General features: G+C 37.9%; 1 protein-coding gene across 1 annotated transcript in view; it reads right to left on the bottom strand.

The window, feature by feature from the left end:
* LOC124612275 (autophagy-related protein 2 homolog A) overlaps window positions 1-22,161 on the bottom strand; it is a 492,429-nt gene that overhangs the window by 167,489 nt on the left and 302,779 nt on the right. Inside the window, exons 26-28 of the mRNA XM_047140377.1 lie at window positions 18,694-18,950; window positions 18,501-18,618; window positions 12,223-12,345 (exon numbers count right to left, since the gene is read on the bottom strand). Coding sequence (XP_046996333.1) covers window positions 12,223-12,345; window positions 18,501-18,618; window positions 18,694-18,950 — 498 coding nt within the window. The remainder of the gene's footprint in view (window positions 1-12,222; window positions 12,346-18,500; window positions 18,619-18,693; window positions 18,951-22,161) is intronic.

Raw genomic sequence — 22,161 nt, 5'->3', positions numbered from 1 at the left:
GCAAGTGTGTCCCACTTCAAACTTTCAATGAGATTTGTAATGCTCTCGCGATGGCTAAATGTACCAGTCACGAATCTAGCCGCTGTTCTTTGGACCTTCTCAATCTCTTGAATCAGACCCAACTGGTAAGGGTCCCATACAGACGTACAATACTCCAAGATTGGACGAACTAACGTATTGTAAGCTATTTCCCTTGTTGAAGGACTGCATCGCTTCAGGATTCTACCAATAAACCGCAATCCAGAGTTCGCCTTACCCGTTACTTGCGTAATCTGATCACTCCATTTGAGATCATTTCGGACAGTCACATCCAGATACTTGACGGACGTTACTGCTTCCAAAGACTGGGCATTTATTTTGTACTCATACAACAATGAGGATTTTTGCCTTGTTATGCACAGTAGGTTACACTTACTAATATTGAGAGATAACGGCCACTCATTACACCATGGATTTATTTTCAGCAAATCCTCATTGACTTGTTCACAACTTTCGTGTGATACTACTTTCCTGTAGACTACAGCATCATCGGCAAACAGTCTCAGGCCGCTGTCAATACCATCAACCAGATCGTTTATGTAAGTCGTAAAAAGCAGAGGACCTATTACGCTGCCCTGAGGCACACCTGAGTTACGCTTGTTTCTGTTGGAGTCACCCCATTCAGGATGACATACTGCTCTCTGTCTGTTAGAAAACTTTGTATCCAACTGCATTTGTCATCAGATAGACTGTAAGCGTGCACTTTTTGTAGCAAACGACAGTGTGGAACTGAGTCGAATGCCATTCGAAAGTTCAGAAATATGGCATCAACCTGGGAGCCGATATGTAGAGCCTGTTGTATATCATGCCAGCTGTGTCTCGCATGACCGCTGTTTCCTAAAACCATGCTGGTTTCTGCAGATAAGCTTCTCAGAGTCGTTTCCTAAAACCATGCTGGTTTCTGCAGATAAGCTTCTCAGAGTCTAGAAAGGTCATTATGTCTGAACACAAAATATGTTCCATGATTCTACAACAAATTGATGTTAGTGAAATTGGCCAGTAATTGTGTGCATCCGATTTTCTACCCTTTTTATAGATTGCTATAACCTGGGCCTTCTTCCAGTCCCGTGGAACTTTCCACTGTTCCAATGATCTCTGATAGATGATGGATAAGAATGGTGCTATATTTGTAGCATGTTGTTGTTGTTGTGGTCTTCAGTCCTGAGACTGGTTTGATGCAGCTCTCCATGCTACTCTATCCTGTGCAAGCTTTTTCATCTCCCAGTACCTACTGCAACCTACATCCTTCTGAATCTGCTTAGTGTATTCATCTCTTGGTCTCCCTCTACGATTTTTACCCTCCACGCTGCCCTCCAATACTAAATTGGTGATCCCTTGATGCCTCAGAACATGTCCTACCAACCGATCCCTTCTTCTGGTCAAGTTGTGTCACAAACTTCTCTTCTCCCCAATCCTATTCAATACTTCCTCATTAGTTATGTGATCTACCCATCTAATCTTCAGCATTCTTCTGTAGCACCACATTTCGAAAGCTTCTATTCTCTTCTTGTCCAAACTATTTATCGTCCATGTTTCACTTCCATACATGGCTACACTCCATACGAATACTTTCAGAAATGACTTCCTGACACTTAAATCAATACTGGATGTTAACAAATTTATCTTCTTCAGAAACGCTTTCCTTGCCATTGCCAGCCTACATTTTATATCCTCTCTACTTCGACCATCATCAGTTATTTTGCTCCCCAAATAGCAAAACTCCTTTACTACTTTAAGTGCCTCATTTCCTAATCTAATTGCCTCAGCATCACCCGACTTAATTAGACTACATTCCATTATCCTTGTTTTGCTTTTGTTGATGTTCATCTTATATCCTCCTTTCAAGACACTGTCCATTCCATTCAACTGCTCTTCCAAGTCCTTTGCTGTCTCTGACAGAATTACAATGTCATCGGCGAACCTCAAAGTTTTTATTTCTTCTCCATGAATTTTAATACCTACTCCGAATTTTTCTTTTGTTTCCTTTACTGCTTGCTCAATATACAGATTGAACAACATCGGGGAGAGGCTACAACCCTGTCTTACTCCCTTCCCAACCACTGCTTCCCTTTCATGTCCCTCGACTCTTATAACTGCCATCTGGTTTCTGTACAAATTGTAAATAGCCTTTCGCTCCCTGTATTTTACCCCTGCCACCTTTAGAATTTGAAAGAGAGTATTCCAGTCAACATTGTCAAAAGCTTTCTCTAAGTCTACAAATGCTAGAAACGTAGGTTTGCCTTTCCTTAATCTTTCTTCTAAGATAAGTCGTAAGGTCAGTATTGCCTCACGTGTTCCAGTGTTTCTACGGAATCCAAACTGATCTTCCCCGAGGTTAGCTTCTACTAGTTTTTCCATTCGTCTGTAAAGAATTCGTGTTAGTATTTTGCAGCTGTGACTTATTAAGCTGATAGTTCGGTAATTTTCACATCTGTCAACACCTGCTTTCTTTGGGATTGGAATTATTATATTCTTCTTTTGTAGCATAGTCAACATAAAATCTTACAGGGATACCGTCTGGGCCAGATGCCTTCCTGGTGTATAAGGATCTTAACTGTTTTACAATTCCAGATACACTAAACACTATGTCAGCCATCCTTGCGTTTGTCCAATAATTCAAAGGGGGAATGGTGCTGCAGTCCTCTATCGTAAACGAGTTTTGAAAGCTAGGTTTAGAATTTCGGCCTTCTGTTTATCATCATCAGTTACATTAACCGTACTGTCAGCAAGAGAAGGTATTGAATTATTTGTAGCGTTCATAGATTTTACGTACGACCAAAACTTTTGGGGCTATTTTTAGAATCTGCAGATAAAATATTGCTTTCAAATTTGTTAAAAGAAACTCTCATTGTCCTTCTGACAGCTACTTTCATTTCGCATAATTTCTGTTTGTCAGCAGGGCAGTGACTACGCTTAAAATGACAAGCAAAATTCTCTGCTTTCTCAGCACTTCCTATTATGTTTGTTGTACCATGGTGGATCCTTTCCCTCCACTATACTTTTGCTAGGCACATACTTCTCTAGCACATGGTGGACAATACCTTTAAATTCCGACCAAAGATGCTCAATATCTTTGTATTCCGCAGTGAATGCTTGGAGCTGACTATGAAGATATTCATTAATAACACTTTTACTTGCTTTCCCAAACAAGAAAACTCAATGCAACTTCCACTGGCATAGAAGCCACAACGACATTATGGTCACTAATACCTTCTTCTAGATTAACTTCCTCAAAAAGATCAGGTCTGTTTGTTGCCAAGATATCTAATATATTCCCATCTCGAGTTGGTTTTCTAACCAACTGCTCAAGGTTGCATGTTGAGAGCACTCCCAGAATAACTTCCCATGAATCTTTGCTTTTGCCCCCTATGATAAATGTGTAATTTTCCCAGTCAATGGATGCTAGATTAAAGTCTCCACCTATAACTAATGGATAATTTGGATATTTACTTCCTATGTGCTCAAGACTTTTCCTGAAACATTTTGCGACGTTTGCTGCATATGCTGGTGGTCTATAAAAACATCCTAATACAATGGTCAGTCCTTGTCTGATTGACAGCTTTATCAAGAATATTTCACAGTCCGACCCAGTATTGATCTCAACTGCATTTAAACAGCTTTTAACTGCAATAAACACACCACCTCCCATAGCATCAGTCCTATCCTTCCAATCTGAGTTCAAAATTTCAATGCTTTTTATGTCTGGTTTCAACCAGCTTTCGGTACCTAATACAATATTGGCATTGCTACTGTCTATTTCAGAGATTAATTCGGGGATCTTGCAACACACAACACACACTTCGGCAATTTGCTAACATGAGATTAAGCATATTTAAATCCTTTGGAATGACCTGTTGAGGCGAACTAACAATTTTTACAGTTGGCACACCCACACCAGTGTCATGAACTGGTAATTTTTCAGGCCAGTGGTTTGTTTCCCATGGGGAGGAAACTAATCTAAAAAAAACCATGTGCACGCCACAAGTAATGTGCTACCCATGTAGCTGCTTCGGTCTCTGTCTCGCTGATTCTATTACACATTTTTACTCTTCCTCCTAGAATACCCTTTGCGCTTCCTTAATCTTGGTTCTATACTCTCTCCTCAGCTTACCATAGCGGTCCAAGTCATCCCGTGATTGAGTTTTTCTGGCTATATGCATGGCATTGATGACTCTCTGTCTGATTTCGTAACATTCCTTGTTGAACCACGGTTTAGCTTTCCGTTTTGCGATGTCTACTGTGTGAGTTGTCTTTAGGATGAGTCCTTCTATCCATGATGCTGCTTCACTGAAATTCTCTCCTTGTGCAATGCCCAGTGCTGATATGTCTGCCTTCCTGCTTAGTTTTACTGGATTTTTAGGCCTCTTTTTTACTGTGTTCTCTAGTTGTAGTGATATTTCCACTGGTAGGTGTTTCCTTTCCACTTTGTAAAGACATTGCTTTCCCCAAAAGTCGATAATATATTTTTTTTTTCTTTTGTGCATTACCTTGTCATAGTACATATGTATCATTTATTTCAACTATTCTTTATTTATTAATACGTCACATTGTTTCTTCATTCATTTTGCTACTGTTTTATATTTTATATTGTACGAATATGAATGTTCTGGTTCTATATGCTTTGTAAATCTTTGGTTAGGCTTGGAGAAGTATTGTGTCAGAGAGAGAGAGCGAACGACTATCGTTAGAGAGCGTGCGAGTGGTTTTGGTATCGTGGTCGGTTCGCTGGTGTAAAACGTTGCAAATTTCGTCGTGAAAGACGGTGATACGTGGAGAAACAATTAATTATAGTGTGTCCGCTGTATTAATAGGAGATCGTGCATTATTAAGTGAACAGCAAAACCTGAAAAGTATATCGAGTGTTTGCGGTGACAATTTTACGAAATGTGTGAACTAGTGACAATTAGCCATGAACCAGACACCATTGTCGTGTGGAGACACTAACTGTTAGAATTGCGTGAAAGTGGACCAAACCAAAATGTTAAGTAAAAGAACAGTGCTGTGATTTTATCAAGAAACATTTATTATATCGTCCAAACTGTCTTAAAGACGACGACGTAATTGAACTGATGTTTAAAGGACTGTTATAGTGAAAAACACATGTGACTGTTTTCCTGTGGCAACAGTGAAAGAACTGTACGAAGTATCTGCATTAACCGGATATATATCTTAAACGCTAAAAACGTTGCATAATTCCGATCTACTCGCACCGCGCGATTAATAAACCTTTAATAATAAAACGCCGCACGCGCAATGACAATGCGCATACTGGAACTAATATTATTGCGCCAGTGCTGCCAGCTAATTCGACTACAACGGAGATGTGGGCCACCACCGTAACTAGAGTACTAATGAAACAGGAGGGTCCATCATTATCTTCACGCCACGAACCAGGATTAACTTCACACATCGTCTGCGCAGACCACCGCTGACGTCATTGCACTGCCTGCAGCAGCAGTTAAGACATTAAAAGAAAATTATTACACTCTCTCTCATTTCAAAATTAAGGACAATTGCAGTTAAATTAACTATTTTAAAAATACTGTCACAATGTCTCAATTTTGTTTAGTCCCAATAAATATTCTTTCCATTATTTCGTCTTGTTGACAGTGTTGAAAACCCGCCAAATTAAAGTTCAATTAATACTTTTCTTTCAAAATTCTTCTCAGACATATATATATATATATATATGTGTGTGTGTGTGTGTGTAGTAAAATTAGCTACCATAAAATTACGTATATTACCAGCTGATGCTGTCCGCCATTACTGCTTGAAAACTGCACCTATTTTCTCATTGGCTGTATTTCGTGGCCATCTAGCAGATGCGCGATGTCTATGTAGGCCCCTACAATAATTTGTTTTTACTTTGCAGGTTTACTGGAATTATATTGACTTTGATTGTTCATCTGGCCCCATTAAAGTGATCTACCGCATCTATATAATAATTGTACTGAATTACCCTTTTTTTTTTATTACATAAACATTGGCATAGATTAAAATTGACGTCTTATTGGTCTTACATAAGATTCTGCACGTTTTTTAAGTAGAGAACCAGTTTCTTTACAACTTCCAGGATGATGTGTTGTTCTAGTTATTTAAGTTTGGAGTTCATAATATGAGGCCAATTCTGCTTGCACCGTTATGACAGAAATAAGTGTGGATTGCTTTGTTACTGACAAGTGTTGCAAAGCCTTCCTCTTCCAAGTAGTTCATGACATCTGTCGTTTTCTGTGAAGGGGTGTCCACACGTCAATTCAGGCCTCCTGCCAATTTGAGTTGGTCGTCCCGATCGGTAGTATCCAAGCACAAACTGATTTCCTCTATAATATTTACTGCTGTGAGCTCAGGCTGAGAGCACACACATATAAGAACACAGATGACGGTCCTTACTACTAGAAAGTGTCTTGCTTTGTGGGAGACTGAGAAGGGAGATTAAATTTTTGTGATGAGACATGTGATGCCGCCCTTAGTGCTGCCCTTTGGACCTTGTTCCGCCATAACACTGATCGTGTAATGCGTGTTTACTTTGTTATAGTCTTCTGTAAGGAACTTTTCTGTCAGGAACACTATATCATAAGGTCTGAAGAAATTATCTTGGACGTGCACTATTGCTGTGCTAAGACCTTCAATATTCCAGTTTAATGTTTTTAATCTGAGTTTGTTGTGAATGGTGTTACAACCTGGCGGCTTCCGTTCTCTTACTCCGGAAAAGGTACTATCTCACCAGCACTCCTGTTGGCCACAGTTCTGGCTGTATGGCTTGTTCGCAGCAGCCAAAAGGCACCCCAATTTTGAAGGTCTTTAGGCGACCCTTTGTTTTCAGCTCATCACACTCGATTTTTCCTGCTATTCCCAGTCCATTGGGGTGTCTGATGATTTCCTCCTTTGTGGTGTCTTGATGAATTGCCCACATAAAGTCAGGCGGTTCGCTCTCCTGCTCGAAGCCCCAATCCTGTTGGGTGCATTCTCCCCAACACGAAGGGACATTCATTGCTTCCTCTCCTCTCTTGATGTCGTTCCCTGCATCTTCTCCTTTCGACCAAAGTGTAGCCTTCATTTTCTTCTTCTTTTTCTTCCTCATCCTCTGCTGGTGGCAGAGTGGCATTCCTATTTGAACTTTCCTCTCTACAACTGGCCGCTGACAGTTGTGGTGTTGCCAGCCTATGTTGGCATTCCGATCCCTTAGGCACTAAATTTTTGACTTCCTGTACAATCATCTCATTTATATTGGCTGTGAGGGAGTGCGTCAGAGTTTGTATGAGACTGGAGACTCTGTCTGCTATTCTTCCTTCTAGCCATTCGACTGTAGGCGTTTCTGGGCTTCACCAATAGATGCCATTAGCGGCTGAGGGGTGCTGTGTAACGTTGGCATCAGATGGTTCTCTCTTTCTCCGCTATACGCTCTCAGTCCGTGTCTCCTTTGACTGTGGTTTGTGCTGATACATGGCATTGTGCAGTTGTCTTCCGTTGACATAGGCTATGTTACTTCATGGTGAACACCTGTAGATGGCACCACTAGCCTTGCTGTATTGCCATCGTTTGCCTCCTGATTGACCTCTTTGAAAGCATCCTTAACCTGTCTAGTAATTTTCGTGTTTGCATCAATTATCTCTTCAGAGTTGAGTTTCAATATTGCAAAATACTTTCAGATAGTACTCACTGTGTCCTGATCTCCCCTTCACTTACTTTTTAAGGTAGCCTCCTACTTGTGCGATGTTTGATAAGGTTTTCAGAGCATTCTCCACTTACGTTTCCACATCGTCCGCCATTTTGCCTAATGTGGAACCAAGTGAACCCCTGGAATTAAGTGCTGTCAATTTTTTTGGCCCCCTCGCAACATCTAAAGGAGGATGTACTGAAGTTTTTGTGGTGATTGATGGTTTTAGTGGTGATTGATGGTTTTAGTAAGTATGTCAAACTATATCTGATAAAGGGAGCTACTGCTACTATTTTGTAAAGATTGGCAAACCTAAATGTCTCTTATGAGATAATGGTCCATAAATTGTATATGGAAAATTTAAAGCATGTCTTGAAAAGACCAAATCAACATATAAGGATCACGGCATACTTTTCACGGAGAAATATGAGTGAGAGGGTTATGCATGAGGAAACAGATTATATAGAACTAATTTTGGCAGGAAGCATTCTACTTGGGCTGATCATATCAAAAACTTTGAAGAAATCATCAACAACATTATACATGACACAACAGGGTTTGCTCCTTGTGAACTAATTTTTCATCAGGTACCCCATAACATCCTTCCAAACATGGGTGATTTTCCAGTCCTGTCTCAGAGTTCTATAGATGGGAAGATGGTGCAGGCTAGGGCAAACATATGTAAAAGAACCTTGGATAGAAAAAGAAGGCATGATGCAAAATCTTCCACCACTAGTTTTAACACTGGTGAACTAGTGTTAGTCAAAACTAAAGAAAAAGCCATGAGAATTTCTGCGGAAACAGAGAAGTTTATGCATGTTTATCAAGGGCCACTCAGGATAATATATGCCTCACGCAAATGCATACATATTTAGTATACCCGAAAAGTAAAAAAGCACTAGTTCTACGAAACATTGAAGATCTGAAGCCTTTCAAAACTCGCAGTAGCTAGATTCTGCAGGGAGTCTGCCACTATCTGGCAGATAAACAGTTTGGTGTCCTGTGCAGTCCTAGCTGGATGAAACTATTTTTCCATTTCAAGTTACATTCTCTTCTGTAGTAAGTAAAGAATACATGACTTAATGTTGTGCATATGCTATTAGTTTGTAATGTCTTCCAAGTAGGTAAGAATGATTCCTGAAAATGACCATGCCTGAATGATGACTTATAAGAGAATATGAGAGGTAGCTTGCAATAGGAAATTCTAAATGTTAAAATAACAATGGGTAACTTTTGAGCACCAATGATAGAAAAATAATGGCTGAAGTAAATAAATAATAAATGAGATCCACAAAAAGGATTAGTAACAGTAAAATACAGATACTTCGCAGTAATAGAAGTAATTGAAGCCAAAAATTTCTAAAATCTGAAACCATAAATTCTGCATAAATAAATAATTTTCAGCTGGACGCAAGATTGTCTGTAAGTAAGACGGGGTATTAAAATGGAGCAACTAGAGGCAAGCCAAAGTGTTTTGATAATAATTAAAGGAATATGGGTGTAAGTGGTGTGAGGATCACACCAACAATACATGTAAATAATGAGATCAGTGGGCTGACAAAGAAAAAGGCAGAAAGAAGTGTCGAAATACATGAAAATACGCAGAAATAGGAGTAATGAAGTCAGTAGGTTAACATAAATGGTAAAATAATGGAACATTTGGGAGGAATTCCATCATGTTGCATAAAAAGGTAGAGAAATGCATAATCTTGCTTAAGGCAGATAGTCATTTAACAGATAAATATTAACACATACAGACAACAATATAGATAAAGAAATGTGTTAAGAAACAAAGATTGTAGAGTATTGGTATAGTATAACATAACAGCTTTTTAACTGTGTGTAACAAAGCAAAGTGGCTGCTCTTGAACAAATGACTACTTTAGCATACTAATCCCTATGATAATAGAGCCACATGAAGACAGAACTTACAAAGGTTACTCAATTTTATAAGTAAAGCAACATCTAGTGTAATGAAATAAATTGCAGACTAGCCCAAAATGTGACTATCTAAAAACCTATGCTGACTTTCAGAACATAAGAGCTATGGTTTACATATAAAAAAATTTGCAACAGTTTGTGATTAAAGCTTAATAATGAAGTACAGATTTTCTGAAGTAACTTATTGTCAATAATCATTTCGCAAAAGTTAATAACAATTTTCCAAATAGTAAAATTTTAAAAATAAAAATTTTCTGCTAACTTCTAAATTGTTTATTTAAATTCCAGAAGGATACTAGAACACAGAACGTATTTTATCCTCCCTTAGATGCAAGTTGAGAACAGAAGCTTAGGCTATGTTACCTGTTTCTCAGGGACATGGAGGCACCATGAAAGGCAGCCTACAAACTGTCTTGGAGAACGACACGAGAAGGACACATACAACAGTGACTCTCCCCCTTTCCCTTTTGGAAATAGAGTATTATGGAGAATGCCATACATAAAAATTTACCATCCTCTACCTTAAATGTTTTATTGAAAGCGGTGCGAAAGGACACACACAACAGTGCTTATGGTTGTATTTAATGAGAGTACTGAAAAGCATTTTTCTATATATGGTTACTTTTGTGGGTGTAATATTAAAGAAAATTTCGCAAAAACCAGTTTCATTTAAAAGGTGTCAGCAAAAAGGTCAGCTATAGTAACATCACTTGTTTCTAATGTTAAATTTTGTTCAAAAATAATTCTTTTCACACTAAGAAATAGGGGGTGATGTGGCAAAACAGGTGCTGCATGACTGTGAGAGATACAGTGGTTTGTGAGTGTGGTGTGACTTACTCCAATTCACTACTACTTGCACCACATCATCATACTGCGTATGCGTAGCATCAAAATATTGCAAGATAATCTAGGAGTGAAATTAAAAATTAAAATAGCTTTTTCCAGCTTTGTCAGTGTATGCTTCAGTATATTAATGTTAACACAGTGAAGTCTGAGAACAATCTCATGAATATGTTTTTCTGAATATATTATTCAAAAAAATGTGTGGCACTAAATAATGAAGTTAGAAAGTTCAAAATTGTTCAGAATGTGCAAATGTATGTCCTGATTAAAAGTTGCACGATTGGAGCAACATTTTGGTCAAAATCGGCATTTTTTAAAAAAACAGAAGGTGCTAAATATTCGACTCAGAAATGTGAAATTTCATATGTAGCCTCAGTTTGATACAAAAACATTAACTATGTGACTCCATTATTATTCGCTTAAAACTAAATTTGGAACAAAAATGTCCCTATTCTTATCAGATTAAGGATAATTTGTATTTGTTAATAGAAAGTTCTAATTACTGCACTTGATAGTATTCATTAAATAATGTAGCTGTACGAAGTTTCAAGTCTTCAATGTAAATAACAATCATTACAAGCAATCTCAAAAGAGGCAGTTCTGAGGTCATGTTCTCCTGTAGGTTCTGTTCTAAAAATTCTAGCAGTCAAAGTTTAAATGCAGTCGAGCTAAAACTTTTTTTAGTAACTAAAGCAAACTTAACCCCATTCATATAAAATTAAGAAAGTTGTAAACTATTAAATGTCAGAGACATTAATTAATACATGTCCTAGAAAGCGGCCATTTAGATGCTCCTGCCTGTGCCTAGAGTGGTTGGCAGCAGATGTTCTGTGCCGCAAACCACTGGGCAAATATACAAACATGACCAGAGAGGCAGTGAGAAGACACTCACACTGAGATATCAATCTGTCTGAATCAGTCAAACACTTGCGAGTGCTGTGCCTTGGATGATGTCACAGCTGGATAGCTACCAAAAGCAATTTTGGTAAAAATAGGAAGTGAACTCACAAAGATTGTACACCATCCTGGATTGCTTAGTTTTCATGAAAGTAACTGCTCCTGTGCTGCCCGTTAATGTTGACAAAACCCCATGGCAAGTGCCAAGATTATTTTCCACTTTTAAGGTGAGAAATTAACTTTTGGTGATTAGAAGTCAGGGTGATAGACCATTTTACCTGGAACTTACTGTAGAGGTCACCTCTGAACTGCTAACAGCGCTGTTTCCAATAGTGACATTTATCATTATTATTATTACTATTATTATTATTATTATTATTATTATTATTATTGAGACATTACTATATATTTTGTGTGTAAACTTTTACTGAATATATCTATCACTTAAAACTCTAAACTATTATTTACAGTGATAGTGTCCTGATCCTGCTGAGTAAACAGCAAGTAGGAACATTTTATTTCTGTGTGTACAAAGATTAATGTGGACTTGCAGACTGGAAATTATGGTCAGTATGTTCTCCATCACTTTCTGGCTGAGTGCAAAATATAGTTTTCAGGCACCTGATGATGGCAAATCTAATTAACCTGCTGTCCAACAAGTGACACATGAAAAGTAACCTCAAAGTAGTTAAGGTTCTAAATTAGTGAACCCCATATAAGAAGAGTGACTTTGGTATCTAATTTAGTCAATGATTCCACAAATACTTGAGTATCTTTATCTTCCCATTTTGAATCTGAGATGAAACAAAACTTAAAACTTCACAACAGTTTGCATATACAGACACCTTGTTTAGCTGGAGCTCCATCAGGACATCATGGCGTCGACCTGGTCCACCACGTGTCTGCCAGGTCATATGTGGACTAGATTTAGGGCTACCAAGAACTGGAGTTTTGCTGATGAACTTCACCTGAAAAAATAAAAAGGTTGTTTGGTATAAGTAGTGAAGTCTATGCAAAAGATAACCTACACACATTTCCAAAAGATGCACTGCCTTGCATTTAAGGTGTAAGAGACTGAAGACATGAATATCATATGTGACAGCTAGTGCCTCCTCATCACTGTTAGAATCATTACTTAATGACAGTTATGATGCTTTTTCCCTGCAACTGCATGGTTAGGTCTACAAAAATATTTCTTTTTGCACATAAGGTAACATAAATTGAAGGACATTGTCTGTAAGCTGTTTGTAGTTCATAGGTTTATGGTCTTAGCATCAAGAGCAAGAAATGCAGGTAATTTACAGAGATTAAAACACACACACACACACACACACACACACACACACACACACACAGAGAGAGAGAGAGAGAGAGAGAGAGAGAGAGAGAGAGAGAGAGAGAATGAAGAATTTAGTCAGCAAGTGTTTCTTGTCAATTATGTTCTTGGGAATCAACAAATTCTGGAGGACCATTACTTTATAATTATGGAAGAGTAAGTGATTCTGAGACTGTGGGAAGAAAGAAACATCTGGAACACCCATGTTTAGAAGCAGGTGTAAGCTACAAGTTTACGTCAGAAAGGAAAAGATTGTAAAACAGCCAATAGCATCTTACTAATAGCTATTACTTATGACATAGGAATGTGAAAGACAGTCGAGAGCTATTTTGGCAATAACTATCACCCAATTAGTGTTTTTAGTTAAGTGGATGCACACCCACATGTTGGAGCCAAGTCCCAAGCTTCAAAGGTTAGTTATCATTATGTTGAATAGTGCAATAGCTAACATCTACTTGTTGACAGACCCAAATGCCTTCAGCCTTCAATGATGTTAAAGTGGCAGTAACTGGTTTGTCTGATCATAGTGGTTGAAGTTTACACCCCCCCCCCCCTCCCCCCCACACACACACACACACACAAACACACACATATACAAAATGTACGATTCAATGTTTAGAGAAGTCTTATCAAAAGAATATGAAGGAGCACTTTACCAAATAAGCCTATAAGACGAAAAACTTCTTCAGCACTTTCAGTCCTGTTTTCCTGTTATCAAGAGTTAAAATACTATTATACCACTATCAGAGACACAGATACTGTCAAGAGCGCCCCAGAGAAGTGTGACAGAACTAATCTTGTTCTCTATACACACAAATGATCTGACTAATAGGGTCAGCAGCAATCTGCAAGTTTTTGCTGATGATGCTATAGTAAAAGGGAATGTATCATCATTGAGTGACTGCAGAAGGATAGAGGATGTCTCATACAGAATTTCTATTTGGTGTGATGGACAACAGCTTGCTCTAAATGTGGAAAATGTAAGTTAAGGCAGATTGGTAGGAAAAAGAATTCTGTTATATTTAATACAGAATTAGTGGTGTGCTGCTGACAGTCACATCAAAGTAAATATCTATGATGAAGATTGCAAAGTGATATGAAGCGGCATGAGCAAGTAGATATGGTAGTGAAGGGAGGGTGAATGGTTGATTTCAGTTTATTAGGAGAATTTTAGAATAGTATAGTTGCACTACAAAGGGAAATATGTACAGAACACTAATGTGACTCATTCGTGAGTACTGCTCGAGTGTTTGGTACACCCATCATGTCAGATTAAATGAAGACATTGAAGCAATTTAGAGGCGTGCTGCTAGATTTGTTACCAGTAAGTTCAATTCACAAATGAATATTATGCAGATGCTTCGTAAACTCAAATGACAATCTCTGGAAGGAAGATAACATTCTTTTCATGAACACTGTCTACAACATCTCGAGAACAGGTATTTGTGGCTCACTGTAGAATGATTATTCTCTCACCAATGTACATATAGTGTAAGGACCATGAAGACAAGGTAAGAGAAATTAGGGATCGTACAGACACATAAAGACAGCCACCTTTAAGCCTACATGGGATAAATATCAACCTCTCTCCTTCACCAAGAGTCTATGAGTAACAATAGACGAAAATCTAAATTGAACGGAACATGTAACAGTAATGTACAAAAAGGCATCAGCATCTCTCCATGCCCTATAAAACTAGAAAAAGATCTTCTCTCTTGGCCTGAAAAAGAAACTTAAACAAACACTTATACTTTCAATTATTGATTACAGGGATGTTATCCTTCAAGGACTTTTGCACGAAGCTCAAGGCACCTGCAACTGGTTACAAATGCCAGTGTTAATTATGTCTGTGATGTTCAACTCTTCGAGCACATTTCATCATCATATGTACAGCTACCCTGGCTACGTGCAGACAAGGGCGGAGTTTTCTATGCCCCCTGTCTTCTCTACTGTCTTATCAATGAACACTATCCCTCATATCTCTCCTCGACCTTAACACTCTTGTCTGAACAACACAGCATGAACACCTGGGCCCATCAGTGCAAAATATTTTCTGTAGCACTCCATCATTCAGCTAGCTTCTCGAAGTCCCCAACAGCAGGAACCCAGCTCTGGAACAACCTCCAGCATTACATAGAGCACTGAACATCTCCACCTTCAGAGAACAGGTAGTCGTACATCTGCTAAAGTACCAATAAGATTATCATTGTTCCTGTATGCATTCATTACCCTTGTACATCCCTCTTTCCAAAACTGATTTTCCTCATCTGCCAGCATTCTTAGCTGATATAATCCCCCTTAATTTCCTTTTCCCAAAACTCACTATGTCAGTAAACATCTATTTTGTAGACCTATAAATCCTCCTTTTATCTGCCACTGTGATTATTGTTATTAATGTCATAATTATTGTCATTATTATTTCATTCTTTTCTCAGACGTTATGTCTGGTCAAAAATGTAAAGTAACGCGGACCTTGATCAAGCGTGACTTCCTTTTAACTGTACGGTATATGTTATATTGCATTTAGGAACTTTCGGGTAATTGAACATGTATCAATAATTACGGATTTCTGTAGTTGTATATATAAGTTTGGATGTAGCTGTATTGCATTGATGTACTGGTGGATATTGTGTGGTATGACTCCTGTAGTTGACAGTATAATTGGTATAATGTCAACTTTATCCTGATGCCACATGTTCTTGACTTCCTCAGCCAGTTGGATGTATTTTTCAATTTTTTCTCCTGTTTTCTTTTGTATATTTGTTGTATTGGGTATGGATATTTTGATTAGTTGTGTTAATTTCTTCTTTTTATTGGTGAGTATGATGTCAGGTTTGTTATGTGGTGGTGTTTTATCTGTTATAACAGTTCTGTTCCAGTATAATTTGTATTCATCATTCTCCAGTACATTTTGTGGTGCATACTTGTATGTGGGAACGTGTTGTTTTATAAGTTTATGTTGTAAGGCAAGCTGTTGATGTATTATTTTTGCTACATTGTCATGTCTTCTGGGGTATTCTGTATTTGCTAGTATTGTACACCCGCTTGTGATGTGATCTACTGTTTCTATTTGTTGTTTGCAAAGTCTGCATTTATCTGTTGTGGTATTGGGATCTTTAATAATATGCTTACTGTAATATCTGGTGTTAATTGTTTGATCCTGTACTGCAATCATAAATCCTTCCGTCTCACTGTATATATTGCCTTTTCTTAGCCATGTGTTGGATGCGTCTTGATCGATGTGTGGCTGTGTTAGATGATACGGGTGCTTGCCATGTAGTGTTTTCTTTTTCCAATTTACTTTCCTCATATCTGTTGATGTTATGTGATCTAAAGGGTTGTAGAAGTGGTTATGAAATTGCAGTGGTGTAGCCGATGTATTTATATGAGTGATTGCTTTGTGTATTTTGCTAGTTTCTGCTCGTTCTAGAAAGAATTTTCTTAAATTGTCTACCTCTCCATAGTGTAGTTATAATAGAGGGAAACATTCCACGTAGGAAAAATATATCTAAAAACAAAGATGATGTGACTTACCAAATGAAAGTGCTGGCAGGTCGACAGACACACAAACAAACACAAACATACACACAAAATTCAAGCTTTCGCAACAAACTGTTGCCTCATCAGGAAAGAGGGAAGGAGAGGGAAAGACGAAAGGATGTGGGTTTTAAGGGAGAGGGTAAGGAGTCATTCCAATCCCAGGAGCGGAAAGACTTACCTTACCTAAGGTAAGTCTTTCCGCTCCCAGGAGCGGAAAGACTTACCTTACCTAAGGTAAGTCTTTCCGCTCCCAGGATTGGAATGACTCCTTACCCTCTCCCTTAAAACCCACATCCTTTCGTCTTTCCCTCTCCTTCCCTCTTTCCTGATGAGGCAACAGTTTGTTGCGAAAGCTTGAATTTTGTGTGTATGTTTGTGTTTGTTTGTGTGTCTGTCGACCTGCCAGCACTTTCATTTGGTAAGTCACATCATCTTTGTTTTTAGATATATTTCTCCATAATGTAGGTTTGTTATGTCCATAAATCCCCTTCCTCCTTCCTTTCTGCTTAATGTGAATCTTTCAGTTGCTGAATGTATGTGATGTATTCTATATTTGTGGCATTATGATCGTGTAAGTGTATTGCGTGCTTCTAGGTCTGTGTTACTCCATTTCACTACTCCAAATGAGTAGGTCAACATTGGTATAGCATTATTATTATTATTATTATTATTATTATTATTATTATTGAGTTAGTGCAATTTACTCACACCACCACCGCAGACACTCAAATCATGTTAATACTAGTTGTCATACTAAAATTATCGATAACTACGATATAATATATACTGTATGTGTGAAACCCTGGTCTGATTGAAGAGAGGGCCTCATGGTCCTACTTAGATCAGGTTAAATGAATAAATTTTTCCCTCACTCCGTTTTTGAGTGGGAGAGGAAAGGAAATGACTACAGCCAGATTTACAAACAGCCATTCCACACAGGTACAGGTATGTTAAGGGAATGTAGCATTGCTAATTCCCCTGTTTTCTGCTTTGGATTTAAAGAAACTGTACATCCTGTAAATTATATCTCTCACCTGTTTATGTAGAATTTGGCACTTCCCACCATTATAAGCAATGATAGCTCACAACAAGTGGAATAAAAATTCTCTAAAGAACTCACAACAATCATATTTAGTGTTTAACTGCCTACAACATTCTCAGCAGTGTGCTTACTGGCTGCTGGACAATGTACAACATCAGGTGTGTAGAACAAGCCTAAATTAGACATCTTTCTTTCATGGTTGACAACTGTAAAGGTACAAGATACCCCCACCATCCACCATACAGAGGCTTTCAGAGTGTGTATGTAGCTGGAGACGTAGACCATCAATATTACAAAATTTTTCAAGGGCATTTGAGGTACATTAGCAGACCTTGTTTAAGCCATTCATAATCCATCCTCTTGAAAAATACCATCCTCAAGAAGATCAAAACTCTCACTCATGCTACTTGTTTATGTATCAACATTATTTTGCAATGTAGGAGGGGAAACAAACTTTTGTCCTCTCATGTTTTCTCTAGGCGATTCATTAATGGTGCAACTTCGGATTTACAGCCGAGCAGTCAACCCTATTTTATGCACCAAAATGTATAAAGTGGAATCAGCACCATGAAAGCATACCATTAATGAAATTTTTATTATGTGAACTGATGCAAGCTACACAACATATAAACAGGACTACTGCATGAGACCCCATGCATCCAAAGCAAAGCTCTTTTCAAAGTCGACTAAAATACTGAAATGAAATTGCAGAAAGTTCCTCTAAGATTAGCACATGAGCTACCGTCCTCACTTGAAAAGTTCTCAAATGAACTGATTATCCAAATCAGAGGAGCTATCAATACCATTCAGTATTAACTAAAACATCTCCTACATTTTTGATCTAATGCAACTAAACTGGGCAGTAATAAGAATAGATAAAATTAGATTCTAAAATTTTACACATGTGTGTAAACTGACTGAAAGCACAGTAAATGTTTGGTGTACATGAGTACATTGTATCTAAAAGACCTAAATGTTCATTAAATAAACATTCATCACCACCAAAACTTTAAGTTATGCCACGCAATTCATTTCTCCATGCAAAAGGAAGTCATTGGCGTACTGGATAATGATCACTAGCTGTATGCTACATATGAGGTACATAAAGTATCAGATGCAAAAAAGCAAAAACTACGGTATACAAAAATTAACCTAAAGCTACTTATTTACTTTGGATTAATGATGATATTGAAGAGTGAACTCACTTCTGTAGGACTGGCTTTTGAGAAAGAAACACCACTACCTGTGACTCCCAGTCGAATTTCACTTGGGGATCTAACTACGTGATGAGTGGTGAAAGGAGGTGAGGATGGGCAACTTTTGCTGTAACAGAAAAAGTTTTGTTTAATTAATATAGTTTTACCCCATGGACATATTTGTAATAAAGGCAAAACTCACCATTCTACCCTGTAATTTTCATCTATCTTGACTTGCTTCTTAGTGGTTTGTGAAGAATCAGGCACTGCAAAATCTTGTCCACCATACATATGCCATACAACACTCATTTCTCTTAGTGTATAGCGAAGAACAGCAGCAGGAAAATGTTTTGGTGCTTTCAGGAGATCAGTTTTTCCCAGTGGAACAGAGAAATGGTTGTCTATTATTCTCACTGGTTCTTGTATCAGCATTCTTACTTCTGGCAAACCATTACGAGGCTACAGAGAAATAAAAAAGAAAAACTTACAGTACCTTAGAGCTGAACAATATGAACATTAATTAAAAATATTTCCGAGCTACCATTTTATAAAGTGCAACAAATACATGATATTCTCATGTGCATGACAGCTTGGCCAGAAATAGACAAACAAGGACATGACTAAAGTGTTTGTCTTTCTTATGACTCACATACCTTTACCTTTTTAATGGATAAAGATCAGGAAAAGGGGGGGGGGGGGGAGGTATTTTTACAGCAAAGTATTGGTTGCTTCATTAATAATAGTGTGGGAACAACAAACAGATCCAGCAGTCACAATCTCGGAAAAAAAAGTGTGGAGTTCTACTCCCACAGAAATACAAAAATATCAGACAAAAAAGTAGTGTTAATATTTGTTGATTCTAAAAAGGCATATGATACTACAGACAGACACTATCTCCTCCAAACCCTGAAGAAATTTGCAGTAGATAGAAAAACTCTGGAAATAACTAAACAAACTTTTGTACACAGAGTAACTAAAGTTAAATACCTTGGAACAATTTTTAGTCCCTTCCAAATTGTATCAGAAGTCAGATAAGGGGATTGTTTGTCACCATTAGTATTCACCTGGGTGCTGGAAAAAGTTATACGAAGAAGAAAAACAATAAGTTAATAACAACATAAAGTTGGGTAGAGCGAATGACGCGATAAATTGTTTAGCCTTTGCAGATGATCTCGTAATAATAAATGGAACCTTGCAGAATGCAAAGAAAAACATCTGAAGGAACAAGTGAAAAGGCAGGTCCGCAAGTATCTTTTGAAAAGGCAGAGGAGTAATGAAAGTAACTCGCCAAGAATTTTAAAAACCAAGTATGGTAACATAAAGAAAAAATAGAACTCTAAATGTCTGAATGAAAATACAAATATAGTGCAAAATAAGCAGTTAATATTAGAACTGAGAAAATGAAAACAGCGTACATGAAAGTGAGAAATCTGCGCAATAATAATGGTTTTTCTTAAGACATTAAATATAGCATTATAATATAGTGGTAAAACCATAATTCCTATTTTTATATGGATGCAAAACGTCATTAGATGATTCAGAAAAGAAAGAAAGATGACTCTTGCAAAAAAAAAGGTAGATCCAAATAAGAACAAAGACGCCAATTGCACCTTGAAACCAAATAAGGAAATATATACTCATTCTGCCCTAAAATAATGGCTAAGGTAAGGAAAAGGCATGTTACACTCTATGGGCACCTAGAGAGAATGGAGGAAGCCAGACTAACAAAGAGGATCCAACATTCTTCCAAAACAGAGAAAGAGACAAAGAAAATGGCTGGAGGGACAAGGCAAAAATGGACTTAGAAGAAATGCAGACTGCACAGGAGACCTTACTCAATGGAGAGAAATTCAGACTAGAAATCCAGAAATTCAAAGGTTTTCATAAAGAAAAAAACAAACATAATATCAAGTGGAGTAAAATGATCAGATAAGAGGAAAAAATAAAAGAGTTTTTGATAATGATGAAGGAAAATAGTAATAAATAGTTATCCTGATGTGCTCCTTATGATGCCTTAAACAATTTTTTTTAATAATTCTTAAAACAAGCTACATAGATTTTCTTTTACATAAAAGAAAGAACAGATACAAAATCATAATGGAGAATTATGTTCATAAAGAGTAGGGGATAATTTGAGAGAGAGAGAGAGAGAGAGAGAGGAGTGTAAGGAAGAGGAATGTACAGAGTGAGAGGGAGAGCAAGAGCAGAGGAGTAGCTGCTTCCTTTCTCTAACTGGCAGTAGTTCAATGATGATTGACAATGATACCACAATTTGCAAAATTTGGGACCCACTCCTTGAATGTTCATGAATACTAAATATTTTTCCACATCAACACAGTGCATACTGTTGTTGTCCAGCAATCCTCTGCATAGCAACCAATGCTAGCCTCATATAGTTGCACTCGCTGGCCTGTCACTGATATAAAAAGGCGTCAGTGACACTTGTGTTGCTTAGCAATGTCATGATACCCAGCCAGCATAGAAGTGGCATCTGCTGTAATCAGTCAATGTCAGCTGTGTTCGCTAAATATATCGCTGACATCTTAAGGTCCCTAGATGCACTCCACATTGAAATGTTTCATGGGTTGTTTTCGTACTGGGGGTGATAAGAATGGGTGGTTGAAGCAGTCCAGTAGTCAATCTGCAGTTTTTGTATTTTACTGATTTTTCCAATTCTCTTATGTTTTCCATCAGTTGCCGTACAATATCAAAGCTGCAACGGTTCTGCTACACAGCGCCCTTGAACTGTGAACCAGCTTCTCCCCCGTGGGGGATCCACAGAGTCAATGATGCTGATATAAACATTTTTCTTCTATCTAGTGGAATAACATAATCAGAGAAGTTGAGCTCGATGTATTTCCAATAACGTACATTCGTAACTTCTTCTAATGGATAGACTACATAGGTGTTAAAATCTGGCTAGATATTTGCATAAGTGCATCTTGCAAGAGACTCTGAACAATTTTTTTTACAGTAAAATCTGAACAATTGCCTTTTTGGTGATGATTTCTTTGACGTCATGGAGGTCACATGCACTCCATGCCATTCACTCGCGGTCCCAACATCCAGCAGGAAGAAGCACCAGTCTGCAGCCCTCATTGCCGATAGCACAGGATTCATACAATTCTGATCTGCACAAATCATAAAAAACTTCCAAAAGTGAAGTGCCTGCTACTTACTAAATACCTTAACCCATGAACATCTTTTATCAGCCAATTGAGATCAAGGACGTAGAACATCTCGTTCTCTGAATGACATGTTATACCTCAATATCAGCATATGTAGTACCATCCCAGATACAAATGTTGAAGGAAAGTTCTTGAAGAATGTAAATAGTTTAGGATTAAAGTAGACCACTCAGCGAAATGCAGAAGCATTGAGTTGTTGATTGGCAGACACAAAAGAAAGAAAACTTGCTATCTTCCAGAGTTATCCTTTGATGAGTTAGAGTACAACGCTCGCACACGCACACACACACACACACACACACACACACACACACACACACACACACACACACACACACACACACACACAGTCTCACACATATGTATACATATGCCTATGTCCTTACTTGATACGGCTAGACTACAGTCTAGCTAGCACCATGTAGGGGAATAGAAATGTGTGTGTTCACATATTTTACTCTGAAAGCTAGAAAGTGTCCTTT

This window comes from Schistocerca americana, chromosome 4, assembly GCF_021461395.2.
Source record: "Schistocerca americana isolate TAMUIC-IGC-003095 chromosome 4, iqSchAmer2.1, whole genome shotgun sequence".
Taxonomy (NCBI): Eukaryota; Metazoa; Arthropoda; class Insecta; order Orthoptera; family Acrididae; genus Schistocerca; species Schistocerca americana.
The sequence above is the reverse complement of the archived record's forward strand: the minus strand, read 5'-3'. Positions and strand labels throughout refer to the sequence as shown.